Genomic DNA, 19,494 nt, shown 5'->3' with positions numbered 1-19,494 from the left:
ACCAAAATTGAACAAGTTGACCAAATTGAATCGAATGGGACCAAAGTAGACCTAATTGAACCAAATAGAAATTGTTTAATTTTTAATAGATAAAAAATTATCTCCAACAAATTTTAGAGAAAAAAATTATACATTATATTTCAATTACAAAATAATTATTTATTCCCACACATTGCATGGGTCTGCAACTAGTTATTATTGTATAATAATTAAAGCATCGTCCTATTCGATATAAGTTAGCTCCATATTCCCTAAATCATAACCAAGTAATCAATTATTTAAATGCTAAAATTGAAATGGTTGATTTATTATCAGAAACTTGTTGCACAATTCATATGCTAGTTTGACTTGAATGTCTGACTGCAACGATGATAAAGTATTTACACATAACCAATGGTCAGAGAAAGAAATAACAAACAATGATGCCTTCAGCCTGTTTTTCAGGTTCCTCCATTGCAATAGTGGATGCCATTGCTATGAGCATCCTTGCGCTTCATATTTAGTTCATTTAGACCCCATATCCGAATCGTACGGTCATCACTGGCTGATGCCAACATGTGGGGGTTCACAGGATTCCAGCTCACACAATTAACAGCTCCAGAATGACCTGGCAATGCCTCTATCAGCTCACCTGAGCCTCTGTGCCAAATATAAACCTGCAATCACAATGGAAGTTCACTGCTTTATGCTTGATAAAAGGACAATTGTACCAGCAGATTCAAATGGCAATCACAGGAATTTTTATTTTTTATTTTTCCCAATCCTATAAATCAAGAGTTACATATACTTTTGAGGTTTGAAGGTAACCTTCATTCTCTGCATCACAATATGAAATTAGTTACACGGTGCAAAATCTGACCCAAACTTACAATGTATATCAAAGACTCCCCAAGGCCCAAATAATTCAGGGGTCCTGATGAGACGTACTATATATACGGTTCAGGGATCACGATGTACTGAATTATATATAACATTTGCAAGCACACGCATAACTATGCATAATATCCTTGTTTTAATGAAAATAGAAACAGTTACACCCAATGAACATGGAGCAGAATTTTTCCTTGTAAACAAAGAAAATTATTCCTCCAAAGAACCCAAAAGGATAAAATTAAAACCATACCTGTGAGTCCTCACTACCACTGGCAATAAAAGCTTGTGCAAGTCCACCAAAGCAAGACCTAATCACAAACCGGGCACGTTTATGACCTATATACTTGGCAACAAGCTTGAGGTCACCTTCAATGTTCCACAGATGAATTTCTTGATTTAGAAGATTAACCAGTAAGAATCTATTATCCCTTGATAATGAAAATGATGTTATTGTTTGATCCTCTTCAATATATCTTTCGACTTTTGCTTCCCTGTCAAGTAATAGTATGGCATTTTCTTTACAAATACTTATAATCTGCTTCCCATCACTCGTTATTTCCAAATCAGATATCCTTAGAGTTCTTTGCCCTTTCCAACACTCCAGCTCTCTCCCATCTAGGTGCCACATGCAAATACTCTTGTCATTGACGCCAGAGAATATCCATTTGCCATCTGGAGACCATCCACAAGACACCAGGCCAACACCAGCTTTCTCATAAATATGAAGGCACTCACCAGAAGAAACATCCCAGCGCCTGACAGCTTCCTCCACTCCACAGGTAAGGAGTTCATTGCAATTGGGACTCCATGAAACAGAGCAGACAGATTTCTGATGACCACATAATCTATGCTTCATAGACACACCACGATTCACATCAACCTACAAACAAAAATAAAATACAATATGTATGAGAAAACTTAGACCACCCCTTTGCAAATATTTCCGAAGGCTAATACTTTAGATCTACTACCAGAGTAAAAAGTGTCAAGTCCAAGAAACAAAGCTCTAATGCTTTTGGGTTCTTTTCACTTTTTTTTGGAAAGGAGATTACAAATTTTTAGATTCTTTTGATGCATAGAGGTATAAATAATGATACCAGATTCTAAATACTTAAAAAGTAAAACCCTATCTTTTTGACAATAACAAAATGGTAATTTTCTCCTACTAATGGATAGATTTTAGAATGATAGGATCTTAATCCAAGCCTTCATGATGCAACACAAAATTCTCAAAGGGGTTTACGGCATGGGAAACAAAAAGGACAAAAATGGATAGAGCTTAGGAGTTAGCACCAAGATGAGAGGGATAAAACCTAGGAATCAGCAGAATCAACACTTAGGGTTGCTTGGAGTCAATATCAAGCAATACATAGCAAGGTTTTGAATTCCATTCAGGTGACTGTTCCGGATTGGCTACTGGAACAGAATATTTCGGTTCCAATGTGTACCGGTACACCGTTTCAGGATTACGCAACTAAGATATATATATATATATATTGTAATAATAATAATAATAACAAAGATATTTTTTATTAAAAGAGAGATAATAATAAGGTTATTACTTCTTCTTTTTTTATGACATAAGAGAACTTCACTCAGATTAGTTGCACGTCGCAAAGCATACTATACAACAATACTCACTGTTAATCAAACTCCTACGAGCAACTGACCCCACCCGCCAGAATTAGTTATCAGGTAATCCAAGGGCTTTTCACCCCTAATGGGCTAAGTAATAAGGTTATTACTTATTATATTATTGTTAAACTAAAATTTTCAAATTGATTATCAAATAAATTTTTTAAAAGAATTTTTCTAATGAATTGATGAAATGGCATTTTTGCAAATAAGAAAGAATATAATGACATTTATAAAAGGGGAGAACCTTCCCAAAAGCTTCCCATTTACTCCTCTCACGTAAGTATCACCTAATTCATCTCTTTTACCCTTTTTTTATACAACTTTTTCATTTCTCTCTCACCATTCCTCTTCTCCCAATCCTATTCCTTATCTTCTTCTTCCAGATCTGTAACTCCCTAGTTTGACCTCTCATCCTTTTTCATCGGTTTTTGTATTTTTAACATACCCCATATGACATTCTCAATTTAACTATTTCATCATATTTGATTTTTTTTTTTTTTTTTTTTTTTGCTTTTCACTTGTCCTTTTCTAATTCACTTCGTTTTCTCCATGTGTAAACCCACCATGAGATCCAAAAAAAACCCACTCAGTGACTCAACGCAAAGTAGCAGAATCCAGAAAACTCATTCTTCATTTCGCTCCGGAACCAACATTTCACCTGGTATGACAACATTCCGGCCAGAACGCCGGTACAAATACGGCATTTAGGATGAAACAGAATAAGGGGGTTACCTACACTGGGACGGAAAATTCCGGCCATTCTGGCTGGAACGGAACGGTTTTTAAAACCATGGTACAAAGAGAGAGAAAACTTAGATGTCAGCATCTTGGGTTGCCTAGAGGCAACACCAAGCATATAAAGAAGGATAGAAATCTTGACATTGGAAGGAAATTCCAACCAAAATTTTGTATTCCATGATCAAGCCTCTACAACCCAAATTTCATAAAATAAGGAAAGGAAATAGCTTCATATCCAACTAAGGAAAATGAATAGCCTGTAACCAATTCATTAATTTATTACTTCATTGTCCTATTGCTATGGAGTTATGGCCTGTGGTGTTTGGTTTGTTTGGAGTTTACTGGGTCATGCCAAAGACAGTCATCAAGTTATTTGCTTCTAGGCAAGGGCAGCTTGGTCATCATAGAAATGGAATTATTTGGAAAGCTGTTTTCACTGTTTGATTTGGTGTATTTGGAGGGAGTGGAATGCCCAAATTTTGAGGATTTGGAAAGACGTTTGACAGACATTAAGCTAACCTTGTTGGATTGGATGTCTGTTGTGGATTGTTACTCTTTATGTTCGATTTTTTTCGATTTGATTGATCATTGTAATCTGTGGGCATGATTGTATTGTCCCCGATTGTATACATCATGTACACTTGGGTGGCTGTTTTCTGGTTTCAATAAAATTTTCATTACTTAAAAAAAAATTAAATCCTAAAAATTCTTGACATTTATCAGTGTCAATGTTCTCAACAGTCAACATCCATCAATGTCAACAGCATTAAAATCGTTCAGGTCCAACAAAATCAATCAGCACCAACCAGTCAACAGGCATATTTGGTTTCCAAACTGCATACCACTTCAATACCGTTCACATGCACCACTCACATACTCCTGAACGGATTCAAGCTACAACCTGTTTTCACCCCATCACAACCCCTTAAATTTTTTTTTTATTAACCCTAACAAAACCCTAAAACACATTGGCATTTTCTAGCCTTTTTACCACCAATTAATCATAGAAACAAACCCTAAAACACCTAATTTCCCCTGTTGCTAAAATTTTCTGCAACCTAATTCTTTCAAGAAATAACCCCTATTGGCCTCTTATATCATACCTTCTCAACCTGGCTGCAGCTACAATCTCTAAATACCATAATACACCCAAAACTGCAACCTGTCAGCCCTAAAGACCAAACCAACCATATGCAAGAATCTATCTTACGGCACCACTAGCACCATTTTTGATGTTTGACGCTCTTCTTGCCCATACTTTTGCCCTAATAGCTCCTTTGAGTCATCTTGATCTTGTTACAAACAGCTTCCGTTAACAGAGATCACATCACCAACTATCTTGAGTGATTTTATCTCTCACCTTGACCTTGATTGGTAACAGCACAAGTGCATTCATTTCTAATTCAATATCTTCATCACTGAGCCATCTTTAACTGCTTTTTTTTATTCCATTATGCTCATTTTGTAGTTGTACTTCTAAATAGTCCAAAACTTCACTCCATCTGGCATGGTTTTCTTTCAAGCCATTCAAAATCAATACAACAACAACCAAGGCTTAGTACCAAATTTTTGGGGTCAGCAATTGATCCTGAACAAATTATTCAAGGTTGATCACTTGTATTCTAGAAGACATCTTGAAAAATTAGCCCTTTATGGAACCAACCTAATATATTAAGGCAGGATAAGCACGAGGATACACACATACACACACAAATATATAAAATATCTCCACTCTAAACGGCTATCCCGTCCAGGAGGTACAGGTTCCACCCTATCTGAACAAGAAGAGCTACTAACAGAAGTATAATATGTTAAGCCATAATTTAGTTGGATGTCTCAATTGGTTTAGTATTTCATCACTTTTAGTCCAATGCAATTGTTCCCTGCTTAATTGTAAAATATTTATCAAATGATTGCAGCTCCAGAAAAGGTTAAAACCATGACTTCAAAGTCAAACTCTTGATTTTTGGGACCAAACCTCAATTTTAAGTGCAAAACGGAGAAAATTACAACAGAGACAAAGCAATATTGTTACATCTGACCAAACAACGCCAATATCAGAATGTCACCACACCGTACCAAGAATTGATGTGATATTTAATCCAGAAACGTGGAGCAAACAGCAATTAGGAACTCTGACATGTAAGTGCAGAAGAGATGCAAATCATCATCAAGGAGAAAAAAGAAGAGAGATACTCTTCATAACTACAATCACAAAGCTATAATTCATGACAGTGGGGCACTTCTCAGTGCTGGTAAATAACTAAATATGGAGGGGCAAACAAGAATAATGAACTCTGACATGCAACTGCAGGAGAGACATGCAAACCATCATAGATAGGAAAAAAGAAGGGAGATATTCTTCATAACTAAAATAAGAAAGCTATAATTCATAATAGTGTAGTAGCACTTGTCCATGTTGGTAAATGGCTCCCCAGTGGGATTTTTTAATAACTTGATAAGTCTTAATGCGAGGTGATTCTCTCTCACCGCTACTCTTCATTCAGGTTTTGAAGGTGTTAAGTAAAATGTTGAAGAGAACCAAGGCAAGGTAATCCTCTCTCACCGCTACTCTTTATTCTGGTTTTGGAGGTGTTGAGTAGAATGTTGAAGGGAACTGAAGCAGGGAGTTTCATCTCTGGATTTAGAGTTAGGAATGGAGAAAACAGCCTTTTGGTTTCCCACGTACTATTTGCTGATGACACAATTTTGTTTTGTGATGCTACCGTGAAACAACTTCTTCACATAAGGACGATGTTAACATGATTCGAAGATGTAACAGGCCTAAAAATGAACCTCAGTGAGAGTGAAATTGAAACAGTAGGAGAGGTTGGAGACATTGATGAAGGTTGAAGACACTGATGTTTTGGAGAACATTTTTGTTGTATGATTGGCGGCTTGCCCCTGAATTATTCAAGTATGCATTTGAGATCGCCTTTTAAAGCAAGAGTGCTGCGGAATACCTTTTTTTTGATAGGTAAGAAAAAATTTTATTGAAAAAGGAATAGCATGAAAAATACACAAGGTTCACGACAATGAACAAAAAGAAAAAAGAGGTAAAAAGAAGCAAACAGACACTAAGCTATTCTAAGAGACAAAAGAAAATCCATAAGTGTAGAACAATCCGAGAGGCCCCAACACCGAGACAAATCAAAGAGGATCCGTTTGCATAAATCTAACAACTGATCCAATGATTTCCTTGTATCCTCAAAAGAACACTGATTCCGTTCAATCCAAATATTCCACATTAAACAACCCAGAACCAGATTCCAAATATCAGAATTATGTTTCTCAAGCCAATGATACCAACAAAAAAATAAGTCTACAATGGAACCTGGCATGACCCAATCAATCCCAAACAGCCGAAGCACATGCATCCACAGAGAATGAGCAACCAAACAAGAAATCAGCAGGTGATCCACAGATTCCTCATTACAACAACACATACAACAACAATTTGCCAAAGTGCGGCCTCGGAGCATAACATTATCCAAAGTAAAGATCTAGCCATGAGCTGCTGTCCACATAAAGAATGTCACCCTTTTAGGAACCTTTACTTTCCAAATGCCCTTCCAAGGGAAAGTAGAAAGAGTTACATTTCGAATCTTATGATAAAAAGACCGAACATCAAACTTCGTACTTCCATTAAGACACCAATAAAGTCTGTCACTACCTCCACCCCTAGGAATTCAAGTTTGAATGAAGTGAAAAAGGGAATAGGAAGCCGCCAACTCCCAATCATTAAATTCCCTATAAAATCTTAAAGTCCATACTCTATCATTATCACCAACCGGAGAACTTAACACTTTAGAAATACAAGCTTCCTTATTGGCTGAACACACAAATAACTAAGGATAAAGAGATTTGAGAGAATTATCCCCAATCCACTTATCATGCCAAAAAAGAATACGAGAACCATCCCCCACCACAAAAGACAAATGCCTAGAAAAATTTTCCCACCCTTCACTAATACTTCGCCATGAACCACAACCATGAGTCCTTCTACAAACTCTAGTGCTCCACCCCCCTTTCCCCTCCCCATTTTAGAGGAAATGAAACATAGACTATCAAGTTGGAAACATTGTATTTGTCAAAAGGAGGAATATGCTTTTCAGTTTACCAACTTATTACCTTTATATTTTATAAGTTTTGTCTAAGGGCCCCAATGGGAGATTCAAACTAGTAACCTCCACTTAATAAGGCTTTGTCCCCAGTTGATGTGCTACCCCGTTTGGATTTGATAAGTAAGTTTTCACCATCCTTTCTCTTAGGGCGAACATATTGGAGATATTGCAAAGGAATTTCTTACGGAGCTGCCTGGGTGACGAGTTCAAACTCAATCTTAGGGATTGGAAATGAGTATGTCCTTTTGCCTTTAATGGGAGTTTGAGGGCGTGCAAGCTATAAGCACTTTTAACCAAGCTCTATTTGGAAATGGCTATGGTGATAACAAGATCTATTAGTAAAACTGCTATGGATGTGGATTGTTTGGATGGAAAGAAATCGGCGCTCTTTTGAGGATACCGAGAAATCCTTGGCTCAATTACAAGCTCTATGCCAGAAGACTTTATTTGATTGGTCTAGGTGTTGGGGCTTCTCGGATTGTTCCACTATCTTGGAGTTTATTTCTTCTCTTAGTATTGCACTTTAAGTTTTTTTCTTGTTGTTTGTTGCTGTTTGTTTGTTTGTTGCATTTCCTTGTGTTCACCATCATGAACACCTTGTATTTGCTTTCTTCTGTTTTACAGTTTGTTTAATAATACTCTTATTACCTATCAAAAAAAGAAAAACTGCTATGGAGATTTTGGCAGGCAGATACTCATTTGTGGACACTGGTTGTCAAGTCAATGAGGGAGTTGAGAAGCACATAGAGTTGTACCTTACGAAGGAGTATTATGATGGGTTCAAGGTCATGTGCAGTTTGTGTTAAGGAATGGAAGTCAAGTGAGGTTTTCGCATGACAAATGGTGTGGAAATCAATCCTTGAAAGAGAAGTACCCAGAGCTATATGTAATTATAGTTGATAAGGATGCTTCAGTCAACACTCACTTAGAGGGCACACTCATATTATTATCAAGATTATCCATGATGTTAATGATTGGAAGTCAGGTGAGGTTTTTGCACGACAAGTTCTGTGGAAATTAATCCTTGAAAGAGAAGTACCCAAAGCTATTTGTAATTATAGTTGATAAGGATGCTTCAGTCAACTCTCACTTAGAGGGCAGACTCATGAAATATCAAGATTATCCATGATATTAATGATTGGAAGTCAGGTGAGGTTTTTGTACGACAAGTGGTGTGGAAATCAATCCTTAAAAGAGAAGTACCTGGAGCTATATGTAATTATAGTTGATAAGGATGCTTCAGTCAGCTCTCACTTAGAGGGCACATTCATGAAACATCAAGATTATCCATGATGTTAATGATTGGTAATCGGAGTCAGTAGATTTGCTATTTTGTATTCCAACCTCCCAAGTGAAGCAGGCCCTGATTGAGTGTGAAGGAGGTTAAATGGAAATGTTGGGTTTGATGCTCCAATTATGTGAAGTTCCCTTGAAAATGCATTTGATGTACTAAAGCTACAAAAAGAGTTCTTTGTGTGGACAACCAACATGGGCACAATTTTAATATTTAATCATAGTTGTCAAAATAGGAATCGAATTGTGCATTGATTTCTCAATTTTTTGTGTACCGTGTATCTTAAGATACATGAACATTCAATAAAATTTATAATGCTTGAAAGAAAATGAATGAAAGAAACAAAAGATCAAAAGGATCCCTTTTTTTTTTAAGTTGAATAAGCAAAACCTAGTTATGTTCAGAAACTCTAAAAGACTAAGGTTACGTTTGGTAACAGTTTTTGTTTTCTATTTTCAAAAACTTTTTTTAGGAATATAAAGAAAGAAAAAAATTCTTATATTTTTTAAATCAAAAACATGTTTGGTTAGTTGAAATTAAAAAGATAGTTTTTTGAAGGAAAAAAAATAGAGAATACTAAAATATGTTGTTACTAAGATTTGAACTCTAATGCTAACTCATTAAATGAGTTAGATTCATTAAATTAAATGCGTGTTTTCATTAACTTTTGAAAATTAAAAACTAAAAACAGCATTTCGCATGTTTTCAGTTTCCTTCACAAATTGAGTTTTGAGAACAATTTTAGCTTTCCATCCATTTTGGGTTGCCAAACAAGTTTTTTAGTCTCAAAAATACAAAATTGTTTTTAAAAACAAAAAATAGTTACCAAACATACCCTAATCTTTTCGAAAGGAAAAAAATGAATGAAAGAAACAAAAGATCAAAAGGATTCTTTTTTTCTTTTTTTAAGTTGAATAAGCAAAACCTCAGGTACCATATAGTACATTACAACTCACCGATTCGAAACAATTCACATCGTAAGATTTATGAGCATCTTTGATACATCCATATGATTCAAAACTTTTTTTTTGATATAAGTAATATAACTTCATTGAATAAATAAAAGAATACACGAAACCAAAGCACATAGGCAGTGTACTAAGGAACCAGAAGAAACATCAAAAACTATAAAGCAGAGAAAGTACAACTATCTAACAAATCTGACAAAGAAAGTATACCCAAATGATTCAGAATTTTTTGCAAACATTTGATACATATCTTACAATACTCAATACGATTCATCAGATACTAACAACTATGCATGCAATAATCTCATGAAGAAAGGAATTACCCTAATAGATTGGTGTTGCAAGTGTAGGGAAACAGTGAGACGGTGGAACATTTGTTGTTGCATTGTGATGGCACAAATGGTCTAAGTGTTTGGAGTTCATTGGATAATGCCTAGCAGAATTGTTTATATATTATATGGATAGAAGAATCAGTTAATTCGTTTAGGAAACGTTCATCCTTTGTTTGGAAACTAGCCCATTAATGTATGTTGTGGCAGAGAGAGGGATCATTGTACATTTGAAGATCTGGAACCTTGGTTGTTTGTCTAAAGTTGTCTTTCTCAAGATCATGTTTGAATAGCCCCCATTCCCTAGGTTATAGTAACAATCCTTCTATTGTAAGTTCATTGATTTGTGCTTGTAACTTTTATTCTTTGTAATTCTTTAGGACTACATCATGTATACATTTGTGTAAATGAGGTAGTGCCTCTTTAGAAATAAGATTAATTACTTATCCAAGGAGGGAGAGAGAGAGAGAGAGAGAGAGAGATCACAATACAGTCAAATCTAAACCCATTAAAAGTATCAATCTTACCTCCCATATGATAACTGAACGATCATTTGATGATGAAGCCAAGTATTTCCCATTATGTGAAAACTGCAAGAACCAGACTTCATCGCTGTGGTCTCGTAATATCTACTCAAATAGAAATAAAAAGAAAGATTCAAGATGGAGATCGAATGACATGTAGATACCAAATTCACAATAGTAGCTGTAAAAAGGAAATGCATAGTCCACTCAAGGTTAACAAAGTCTCCAGAAAAGAAACAAACAGAGAAATTGGAAAAGATCATGAAATATTATCAATAAGTACAAATGTGGAAATTTATGTCTCACTACCATAAGAGACATAAATTTCTCATGCATAAAGAAACTTTTCTCTCTTTCTTTTTTTTTTATGAGGGTTTATAAAGGGTGGAAAATAGATATAAATCAACATCTTGAAGCATTTGTAGCTAACAACTAAGTGTGCTTACCACAATCAAGTAAAGGATATCTCTTAAGGTATTATAAACCCTCTAATTTGCCTTCTTAACTAAATGTATGTGTTCCGAGTGAAACAGAATATCATCAAATTGATGTAAGCTGAACACCTAATCAAGAGATCCTCAATTTTGTGCATAGCACAGTGTTTTTGAATCCTTATTCATTCACTTTTAGCTGCCTTTAAGGGCCTTCTAAAGACAAGTTAGTACTGCATAATGCCACTTTTTCTGACATTGCTGGATAAGAGTCCTATACTGATTCTATTTACCTAGCAAAGTTGTAGAATAACTGAATCAATTTTTTTTTGTTAACTAGGACACACAATAACTTTAGGAATCTTAAGCTTATCAGGTGTCTTGTAAAGTAATAGTTAATAATAATAATAATTACTGATAGGTTTCATGGCAGAGTCTGAAGGTAAAAGTCACAGGAATTCCTGAAACCATATAGCTGAACCTACATTTTGATTTGGGATGTTTCAGTGCAGGCCTTACGGTCAATAGACATTCTAGAATTATGAAATGAGGGTTGCATGTTTAGGATTGAAGAACAAGTGCTGCTTGTGGATTAAGTAGAAAACATAGTAGTATAGAGTTAAAAGAAGAGGATGAGAGGACGTAAAAGTTAAAGAATCTAGAGACCATGTATTCAAGAATTTAACAAAAAAACATTTCTGCACCATGAAACTATTACCATTTTGGAACAATGGACCATATCTGCAAACACTAAAAAGTGTAAGGCATTAGCCCCATCCCCCACCCCTCCCCACCTCCCTAAAAAAAATAAAAATAGAACAAGGGTAGAGAAAACTTTGAAAAAAGGAAAACAGTTGTGAATCTGTAAGACACAAGTTGTTTCTAAGAGATATGAATCAGAGAAGCAGTTATAATTCTTTTAATCGTCTACATACGATCATGAATATAGTTTCTAGGGTGGAAGTGTAACACAAAGCATTAAACCCTGCCCTTTTAAAATAATAGAAAACATGAAAGGACACAAAGTAACTCTTAAAATATTTATTAAAAGAAAATCAGAAAAGGTTACACTCATATACTTCCTCGAACATGTAAAGAGCATAATTAACCCACCATTATAATTTAATTGGAAAAAATAGATGGACAGAGAGAAGGCATAAGTTGAGAAGTTGTTCCCCTCAAAAAGCAAGGTTTGAGAATTGATGCATAAGGTGCATAACCCCTTCTATTTTATTTTTTAATTAAAAAATTCATCCAAAAGTGTGTGTGTGTGTGTGTGTGTGTGTGTGTGTGTGTGTGTGTGTGTGTGTGTGAGAGAGAGAGAGAGAGAGAGAGTTGAACAATAACTAATGCCTCTAGAGGCCCCCTTTTATTTTTTGTGCGCATGGGGGTTAAGTTACGCACATACCCCATAAGTCTTGCCCTCACGATCTTACCCTCCATCACATTATTAAAAGAGGAGGAATTGCCATTTGAGCTAATTCTCATTGGAAAGGAAAATGCTTCTAGAGATTGTCATAGAAACTATAAAATGGTGCACATTCAATATGGCTTGGCTTGACAAGGGTATGCCCTGGAGGTGTTGCTCAATGTTTTAACTTTTAAGCCTTGAGGCATTTTAGAATCACCTCATCTTGAGGTAAAGAAGAGGTCATTGTCAATCTAGAATCTCCAACTTGATAGCACAACCATCACACCTTATTACTTTAGTCCTTTTTTCTTCATATCTGTCATTACTATATTCTCATTAGCAAGGAAAAAAGTTGAACAGACTTATCCAAAAAATAAAAAGAGGAAATAGGTTGAACAGAAATGGAAGCACTCACTTAAGCTACCGTCATTGCTTGATATAGTTAATATCCTAGTAAACTCTCCATGTTAACCTACATTATAGATAGTTTGGCAAAAAGATAGGAAATATACCCTTATAAGCGATATGTTGTCTGCTTCAGGTATGGAGTAAACAAAATTGGTTCAATGCAATGGAGTAAGCTCTTGACTACCTTAAGTTGAGGGGTGCACAGAGCTAAATCATGCTCCATAAAATGACTTAGTTCCAGCATCCTTATTACCGATACCCACATCAAAGTCAACTAGCTAATCCTTATCAACCTAGAACTGCCCCCTCCTCCCAAAGCAACAAAAAGAATTAAACCAAGAAAAAATAACAATAACAACCCATAGTGAAAACATCAAATTCTAGGGATCTCACTCTGGCATAAACCTAAAAATATGCATGATATTCTTTTAATAGAGGTCTATCTGGATTTATTCTCTCTTGAAAAGGATGGAATAGAGTTAGCATGATTCCATCAATACTAGGTTCCACTAGCAGAGGACAAAACATCACCAACAATATCCTCTGGAAGAGTATCCCTTCACCACCAGCATTTATATGTTGTTCTACCATGCCCATATTTTCAATCTGGTGGATAAATTTGTATTTATGCTGCCACCCTCAGTAAAATTTATAAATTTTATGCCAAACTAACTACCTTGGGATTCACAACTTTTAAAAACCCCCTTATGAAATTCTCATTTTAGTCAAATGCTACTCCCTCTTCAATCATTTCAGGCTTCAAACTTACACTAATACTCTTCCTCCTCAGATCTATACTTCAAATGCTTATATGTTCGTAAAATCTCTTCATTTTAGTCTCAAATTCCTTGCTAGACACAAGCCTCTGAAGGATTGGAGTCATTGGACATTCCATCATCCTCATATCTTGAAAGGAAACCAACTTCCAAGAACATGTTCCTGCTCCTAGCTGGCCCTTCAGAACAGACATGAGTATGTTTGGAAGCTAACATATTCATGATCCTAGCCCTGATTGGATCATGGGCCTCCCCTAAACCTTTCATCCTGAAACTTCATTCGTTAGGCTGCTGCAATACTTCTGATCAGCCACAAAAGAAAAATAAATTCATCTCCTTTACGTCAGCTTCAAGCAATAACATCAACCTTTGAAAAACCTCACAGAATAAATAGTCAATTGATAACCAATAACTTTTTGATAGGTAATTGATAACCAATAACTTGCAGTTAATTGATTGTACACTGGGTAAATGACTTGTGATGTTACATATCATGAGAAAAGTACACTTCTCATGACAAAAGAGAACAATAATGACCCAACACATACATTACATACTACTAAGACTGGTTGCTACTAACAAGTACATCACAATCACAAAGAAAAGTTTCATGTGCATCGGGATACTGTCAACAAAGAACAAAAGGTAAATATGTATAAAAACTATTTATGAAGCTTACACCGTCGAACAGAAAAGATTCTCTCTAACCTGTAAAGTTTGAGAAGGAATCTGATCTCTTCCACACTGATGATCAGTATACAATGACATTTCCTTATCCAAAGAGTTGTGAAAAGGGCAAGCATCTCGTTGCAAAAGAAGTGCCTGTTCGACTAAGTGTTCCAACCTTCTTTCAGGTATCATAACTGTTGGGGGAAGCAGTTTCTGCAATTCCTCCAGTAGCTTTGACCTAGATTTTGCCCTCACAGTGTCTTGACTGTGAGACCCAACTAGAACAAACTGTGAAGGGGCAACTACACGGGAAGAAAGTTCACGAACTCTAGTACCATTAATGCATAGAGGAGTTATCTCAGTCCTCAATGTATTCAAGGCATCCATGACTTTTTCTGCATTTAAAAGTTCAAGAAACTTCTGCTCCAAAATAAGAAAAGAGGCTGATTTAACAATGCTTTCATCTAGTAGTCCAATTTTTTTTAATGTGGCAACACTTTCATCCCAATTGCCATCAAGTACTTGCTGCATAAACAGATTTACCACAGAGGAGTGTAAGGGTATTCCAGACTCTTCCTCTAGACGTTCACCACTCTTCTTATAACCAAGAGAATATAATGCTTTGGCTATTATACGGACAAACTCAACTCTTTTAATAACTCCTTTTGAACCAACAACCTCTTCGTCCCCTTCAGATGACAGGGGTCGAGCCATCAAGTCGCTTGAAGAGCCAGATACGGGCTCTATAAGAGATGAACCGTTAGAAAGACCTCTCAATTCTTCAGTGGACAATTTCACGCGTTTCGTGGCTGGTTCTTCATCCTCTACACCTCCCATGAAATGTGCACCTCAGCCCATATATTATTACCACGTAGAAAAACAACAAGGAGAGATAACTTGAAAGCTGCCTCCAATAATTCACAAGAAATAACTCCCTGCATAAAAAGTCAAAGGATTGGTCATAAATTCCTAAAATTGAATGTAACAAATAAAACAGGCAATCACAAAGACCCTCATCACTATCAACAAATGCAAAACAATAACTTGGCTATTTTCATCAAGTACAATATTGACAATAAATTTCTAAATGTAAAGAGAAAATTAGAATACTTGGGCAAAATTATTCATCTATGTTGGTGATGTTTCTAAAGTTCGGTATAAATGTACCACAGTTCTATGTTGGCTGCACACATTGCTTGCTATCATTTCAGTGACAACAAATTACATCACACATATCATATATTTTTTCCCCAAGTTGACAGAAATAATGACTTATATTACAAATTCAAAAAAAAAAAAAAAAAAAAACATATAAAAGAATACAGATATAGCAGAAGTTCAAACCTTTGATGGCATATGTTATACTACCCAAGTTCAGAATGATTCTATAGTACACCCATTGGAGCATTATCCATCCAATGTTTTTCTCCTTGTGATCTAGATAAGGATTATTAAATCCCAGATCTAAAGCACAACATTTTTTTGAGAAAATATGAAGGAAAATTCTTTGAACTGATAAACATAAAAAGGAAACACGAATTTAGATCTTTCACAATCAAAAAGTGTATTTATAGTTACTGTATTAAGATCTTTGCCAATGCCCAATAAGCAAGTGGCAACATTTCACCAACTAATATAAGCATAAGGGCAGCCACCCTGTCTCTTGAATATTGCCATATTTACGACATCCCTTTCTGCAAGAATTTTTTTTTTTTTTGCATAAAGTAATTCATTCACCATTGTTATTTCTATAATTTATAACTTTGAGACATACTACAACTTAATGACACCTATGCGATCTTCTTTTCCAAAAATTCCACTCAATTATAGCATCCAAGTACACAAAAAATTCTATATAACTTAAAAAAGCTTACCACTTTTAATTATTTTCCAAAGAATATACATTTTTATCACTATACTGAAAAATTATAAAAATCAAGATGGTTATACATGCATAGCCATATATCATTCATACCATATCAATACATTCAAAGGTGGATGTTTTATAACTAGGTTTTCTTGAATCAACACCGTTCTACAGCAATAATCCTTGCAATTTTCAGTTTCCCCAAGGAAAAGATAACGGAAGGAAGCCTATATCTCCAGCAAAGGTTTACTTTCCATATGAGAAGTCTGATCCAATTACATAAGTTACATATAAAAGTCAACAAATCTTCTATAATACCAATTTAAGCCCAAGTGATAACCAAAGACTTTAAATTTTATTTTATAATTTGATAGTTACAATAGGGGAGAGTGGATTTGCACCTTGGACGTCCCTGTTGGAAACAAGAGGAGGTGCAAGTCAAGCCACAAGGCTCTTGGTTAAATGATAACGCAAAGACCGTATATGATTAATGATACATCATCATACAAACTCAATTACAGTGGCCTTGAACATTACAAACTTAAAGAATGCAACTTTGTCAAATCAGTTCAATCATTTCAAGGGCAAGAAACTCAAATTCTCATCTAATTAAATAAAAACTGAGCAATTCAACAGCCAATTCAGCGGATGATCCACAATCTAAAAAAGAACTAACTTCTTTACACATGAAGCTGAAGTAGTTTATGCAAACACATTACGTTAATTACATAATCTTGAAGAAAAAATCATGAGCCAAATGTTACCCCATTATGTCCTCCATAGAAGAAAATATTAATCAACAAAGGGAAAGAAATTAAATAAAATTGAAATCTGCATACTTCTTAGCAATAGTTAATTAAAACCCACACCAGAAACATTAATAAAATGGCAAATCTACCATAACTGGCAATCAAAACCAACAAGAACAATAAATCTGACACAGATATGAGTGAGAAAGATATGTTCATAGGTAACTGCAATATATTTAAGCACTAAACCAAAATCACAAAACAAAAGATGCAGCAAGAAATGAGTAACAAAATCCAGGAACATACAGAATCAGTACAGGATTGGCCCAAATTAGAGGTAATTATGTAGTAAGAAAGCAAAATCTTCAATACCCAGAAAGCGATTTAACTTTGGGAGCCGATTTGTATCAAAAGCAAATGAACCCAACACAGGAAAACAGATTGAGAAACCAAAGGAGCAAAGCACACAAAGACTTTCTTTTTCTTATTTTGTCGGCACATTAACAGTAAAAATAGAGGTGGGCAAGCACCAGATTAAGCAGAAATTTGTGAAATATGCAGATAGAAAGGTGAATCCACAATCGGGAAACAGGTTTCTTAAAGGTATTCGTACCCCTTGAATCGGAGGAAAAGTGTTTGGTACCTTTCTGGGTAGAAAGAACTCACTGAGTTTCTCTTTGCGTGGAGGAAACCAACTCACAATGGTGGCTTATGGGGGAAGAGAGAGAGAGAGAGAGATAGAGAGAGAAAGAGAGAGCAAGAAATGGATTTGTGTGTGTCCTGGTAGCTGTAGTGGGGCTTTTATGCCTTGGCAAATCCGGACTTTGTGCAAGATGGCTCAGTTAGTCCAAATTTTGGCTAACCCAGCCCAATTTGACATGGGCTTGTCTTAGTCAATGTTTTAGGCTAGTCAAAGTTTTGGCCAGCCCAACCCAACTTACAATGACATGGGCTGAGCCCTAATTGAAGAAATTATACTTTACTACTATAAATGATTTAAACTAGGGTGGTCCAAATCAACCCGCCACCCGCCCCACCCATCCGGACCTGACCCAGAACCACCCGATCCGACTGCTCTGGTGATTGGACTCAGGCCCTGACTCCAAAAACCCAATGCCAGCTGGTCAAGTGGCAGTTTTCTTCTCCAAAACCTGAGCCACCCGACCCAACCGATGTTATTTACAAATCCGGCCAACTCCGGCAAGATCAAGCTTAGATTTGAGGAGATTTGGCGAGACCTCAACTGTATTTGGTAAGATCAAGGAGATCCGGCAATATCAAGCTTAGATTCGAAGAGATCCAACAATATCAAGCTTAGATTTGAGGAGATCCAATGAGTTTTTCCAGAATCTGGCTAGTTTTTCCAGAAACCGGTGAAATTTTCCAAATTCCAACAACTTTTTTTTTCTTTTTTCAGATTTCGATGCTTTCTTTATTCCAGCGACCCGACTCAGCCCGACCGACGCTCACCCTCCCCCCCAAAACCGACTCGACCGATTTTTTGGCAGGTCGAGTTCGAGTTCCTCTACCCTCCACCCGACGCCAACGAGTCAAGTCCGGGTTAGGTCCAAACCCGACCTAGCCCGACCCGTGGACAACCCTAATTTAAACTATACACCAAATTACACTTTATATCCTAAACTATTTGAATGCACATTTTATACCCCTAAACTATGACATTTGTTATACTTTACACCTCCAACGTTAGTTTTCTTGTTAAATTAGACGAAAATTTATATCACGTGACTTGCACGTGATTTTTGCTTATGTGGCATACAATTTAAAGATAAAAACACTTAAAACAAAAACTTATTTTCCATCTCTCTTGCATGTGTATAGGTATAGCTCACTCTCTCTATCTCCCCCCCCCCCCCCCAAATCTCTAAAACAAACTATCCCATTTGAGAAATGCTACGTCCATAATATTTTTATAACAAATCTTAGGTTGCAGGTTGTTACGAGTTATTATTAGTGGGCAAGAAAGTAATTTAAGTGGTGGACTCAAATTAAAAACTTATAACAACTTACCACTTATAATTTATAGTGAAAGTGTTGTGAAAATATTGTGGACATAGGATTTCTCATCCCATTTACACCATTAACCATTGAATTTTGATTTTTACATAAGAGAAGCAAAGTTCAACAATTTCGTTGAAACCTTTGTCGATTGCTTGCTAAGAAATGATTGTTAAAACTAGCAATTGAAGCTAGCTGCCTCACATTGTTTAAATACGAGCTAGAATAACCACTGGCAAAATTTAACAAGGCTGTTGAGAAGTCCCATGAGACATTATAGGATATGTGGATGAATTTAGTAGTTTCTGAACCATGTAGCTAGCATTTGTAGGGGATTCATAAGAGATATTAAGAAACAAGACAAAAAACACAAAACATAAAAATTTCCTCTAATACTTTGTACAAAATTTGATTTTGGGATTTAGGGATTTCGTCGTAGTGGTGGAGGAATAGGGTGACGGTGGTGGAGTAATGGTGGTGCCGTTGATGATTTTGTTTTGGGGATTTAGGGTTACATGTTTAGCAAGATTTAGGGAGAGGAGAAATTGAAGAATGAGAAAGAGGAGAATAGCTACTAGTCGAGAGAGAGGGGAAGAGCTGTTGGGGACTTAGGGTTAAGATAGATTTTGATTTGGGGAGGAGGAGATGCTAGCAGATGACAGGGAGAGCTTTTGTTGAG

General features: G+C 35.9%; 1 protein-coding gene across 4 annotated transcripts; it reads right to left on the bottom strand.

Moving 5' to 3' along the window:
* Positions 1-274: 274 nt before the first annotated feature.
* LOC126696770 (WD repeat-containing protein 26 homolog) lies at positions 275-17,598 on the bottom strand. 4 transcript variants are annotated; one of them, XM_050393478.1, is made up of 5 exons: positions 17,443-17,598; positions 14,223-15,118; positions 10,492-10,593; positions 1,124-1,753; positions 275-656 (listed from the first exon to the last, which is right to left on the bottom strand). In XM_050393478.1, the coding sequence occupies exons 2-5, from the start codon at positions 15,018-15,020 to the stop codon at positions 441-443; spliced, it is 1,746 nt and encodes a 581-aa protein (XP_050249435.1). In that variant the 5' UTR covers positions 15,021-15,118; positions 17,443-17,598; the 3' UTR covers positions 275-440. The 4 variants fall into 4 exon arrangements, with proteins under 4 accessions (XP_050249435.1, XP_050249434.1, XP_050249436.1 ...); XM_050393477.1 differs by having other exon boundaries at positions 17,106-17,583; XM_050393479.1 differs by having other exon boundaries at positions 17,172-17,583.
* Positions 17,599-19,494: the final 1,896 nt, after the last annotated feature.

Source organism: Quercus robur, chromosome 8 (assembly GCF_932294415.1).
Source record: "Quercus robur chromosome 8, dhQueRobu3.1, whole genome shotgun sequence".
In the NCBI taxonomy this organism is placed as follows: Eukaryota; Viridiplantae; Streptophyta; class Magnoliopsida; order Fagales; family Fagaceae; genus Quercus; species Quercus robur.
The sequence above is the reverse complement of the archived record's forward strand: the minus strand, read 5'-3'. Positions and strand labels throughout refer to the sequence as shown.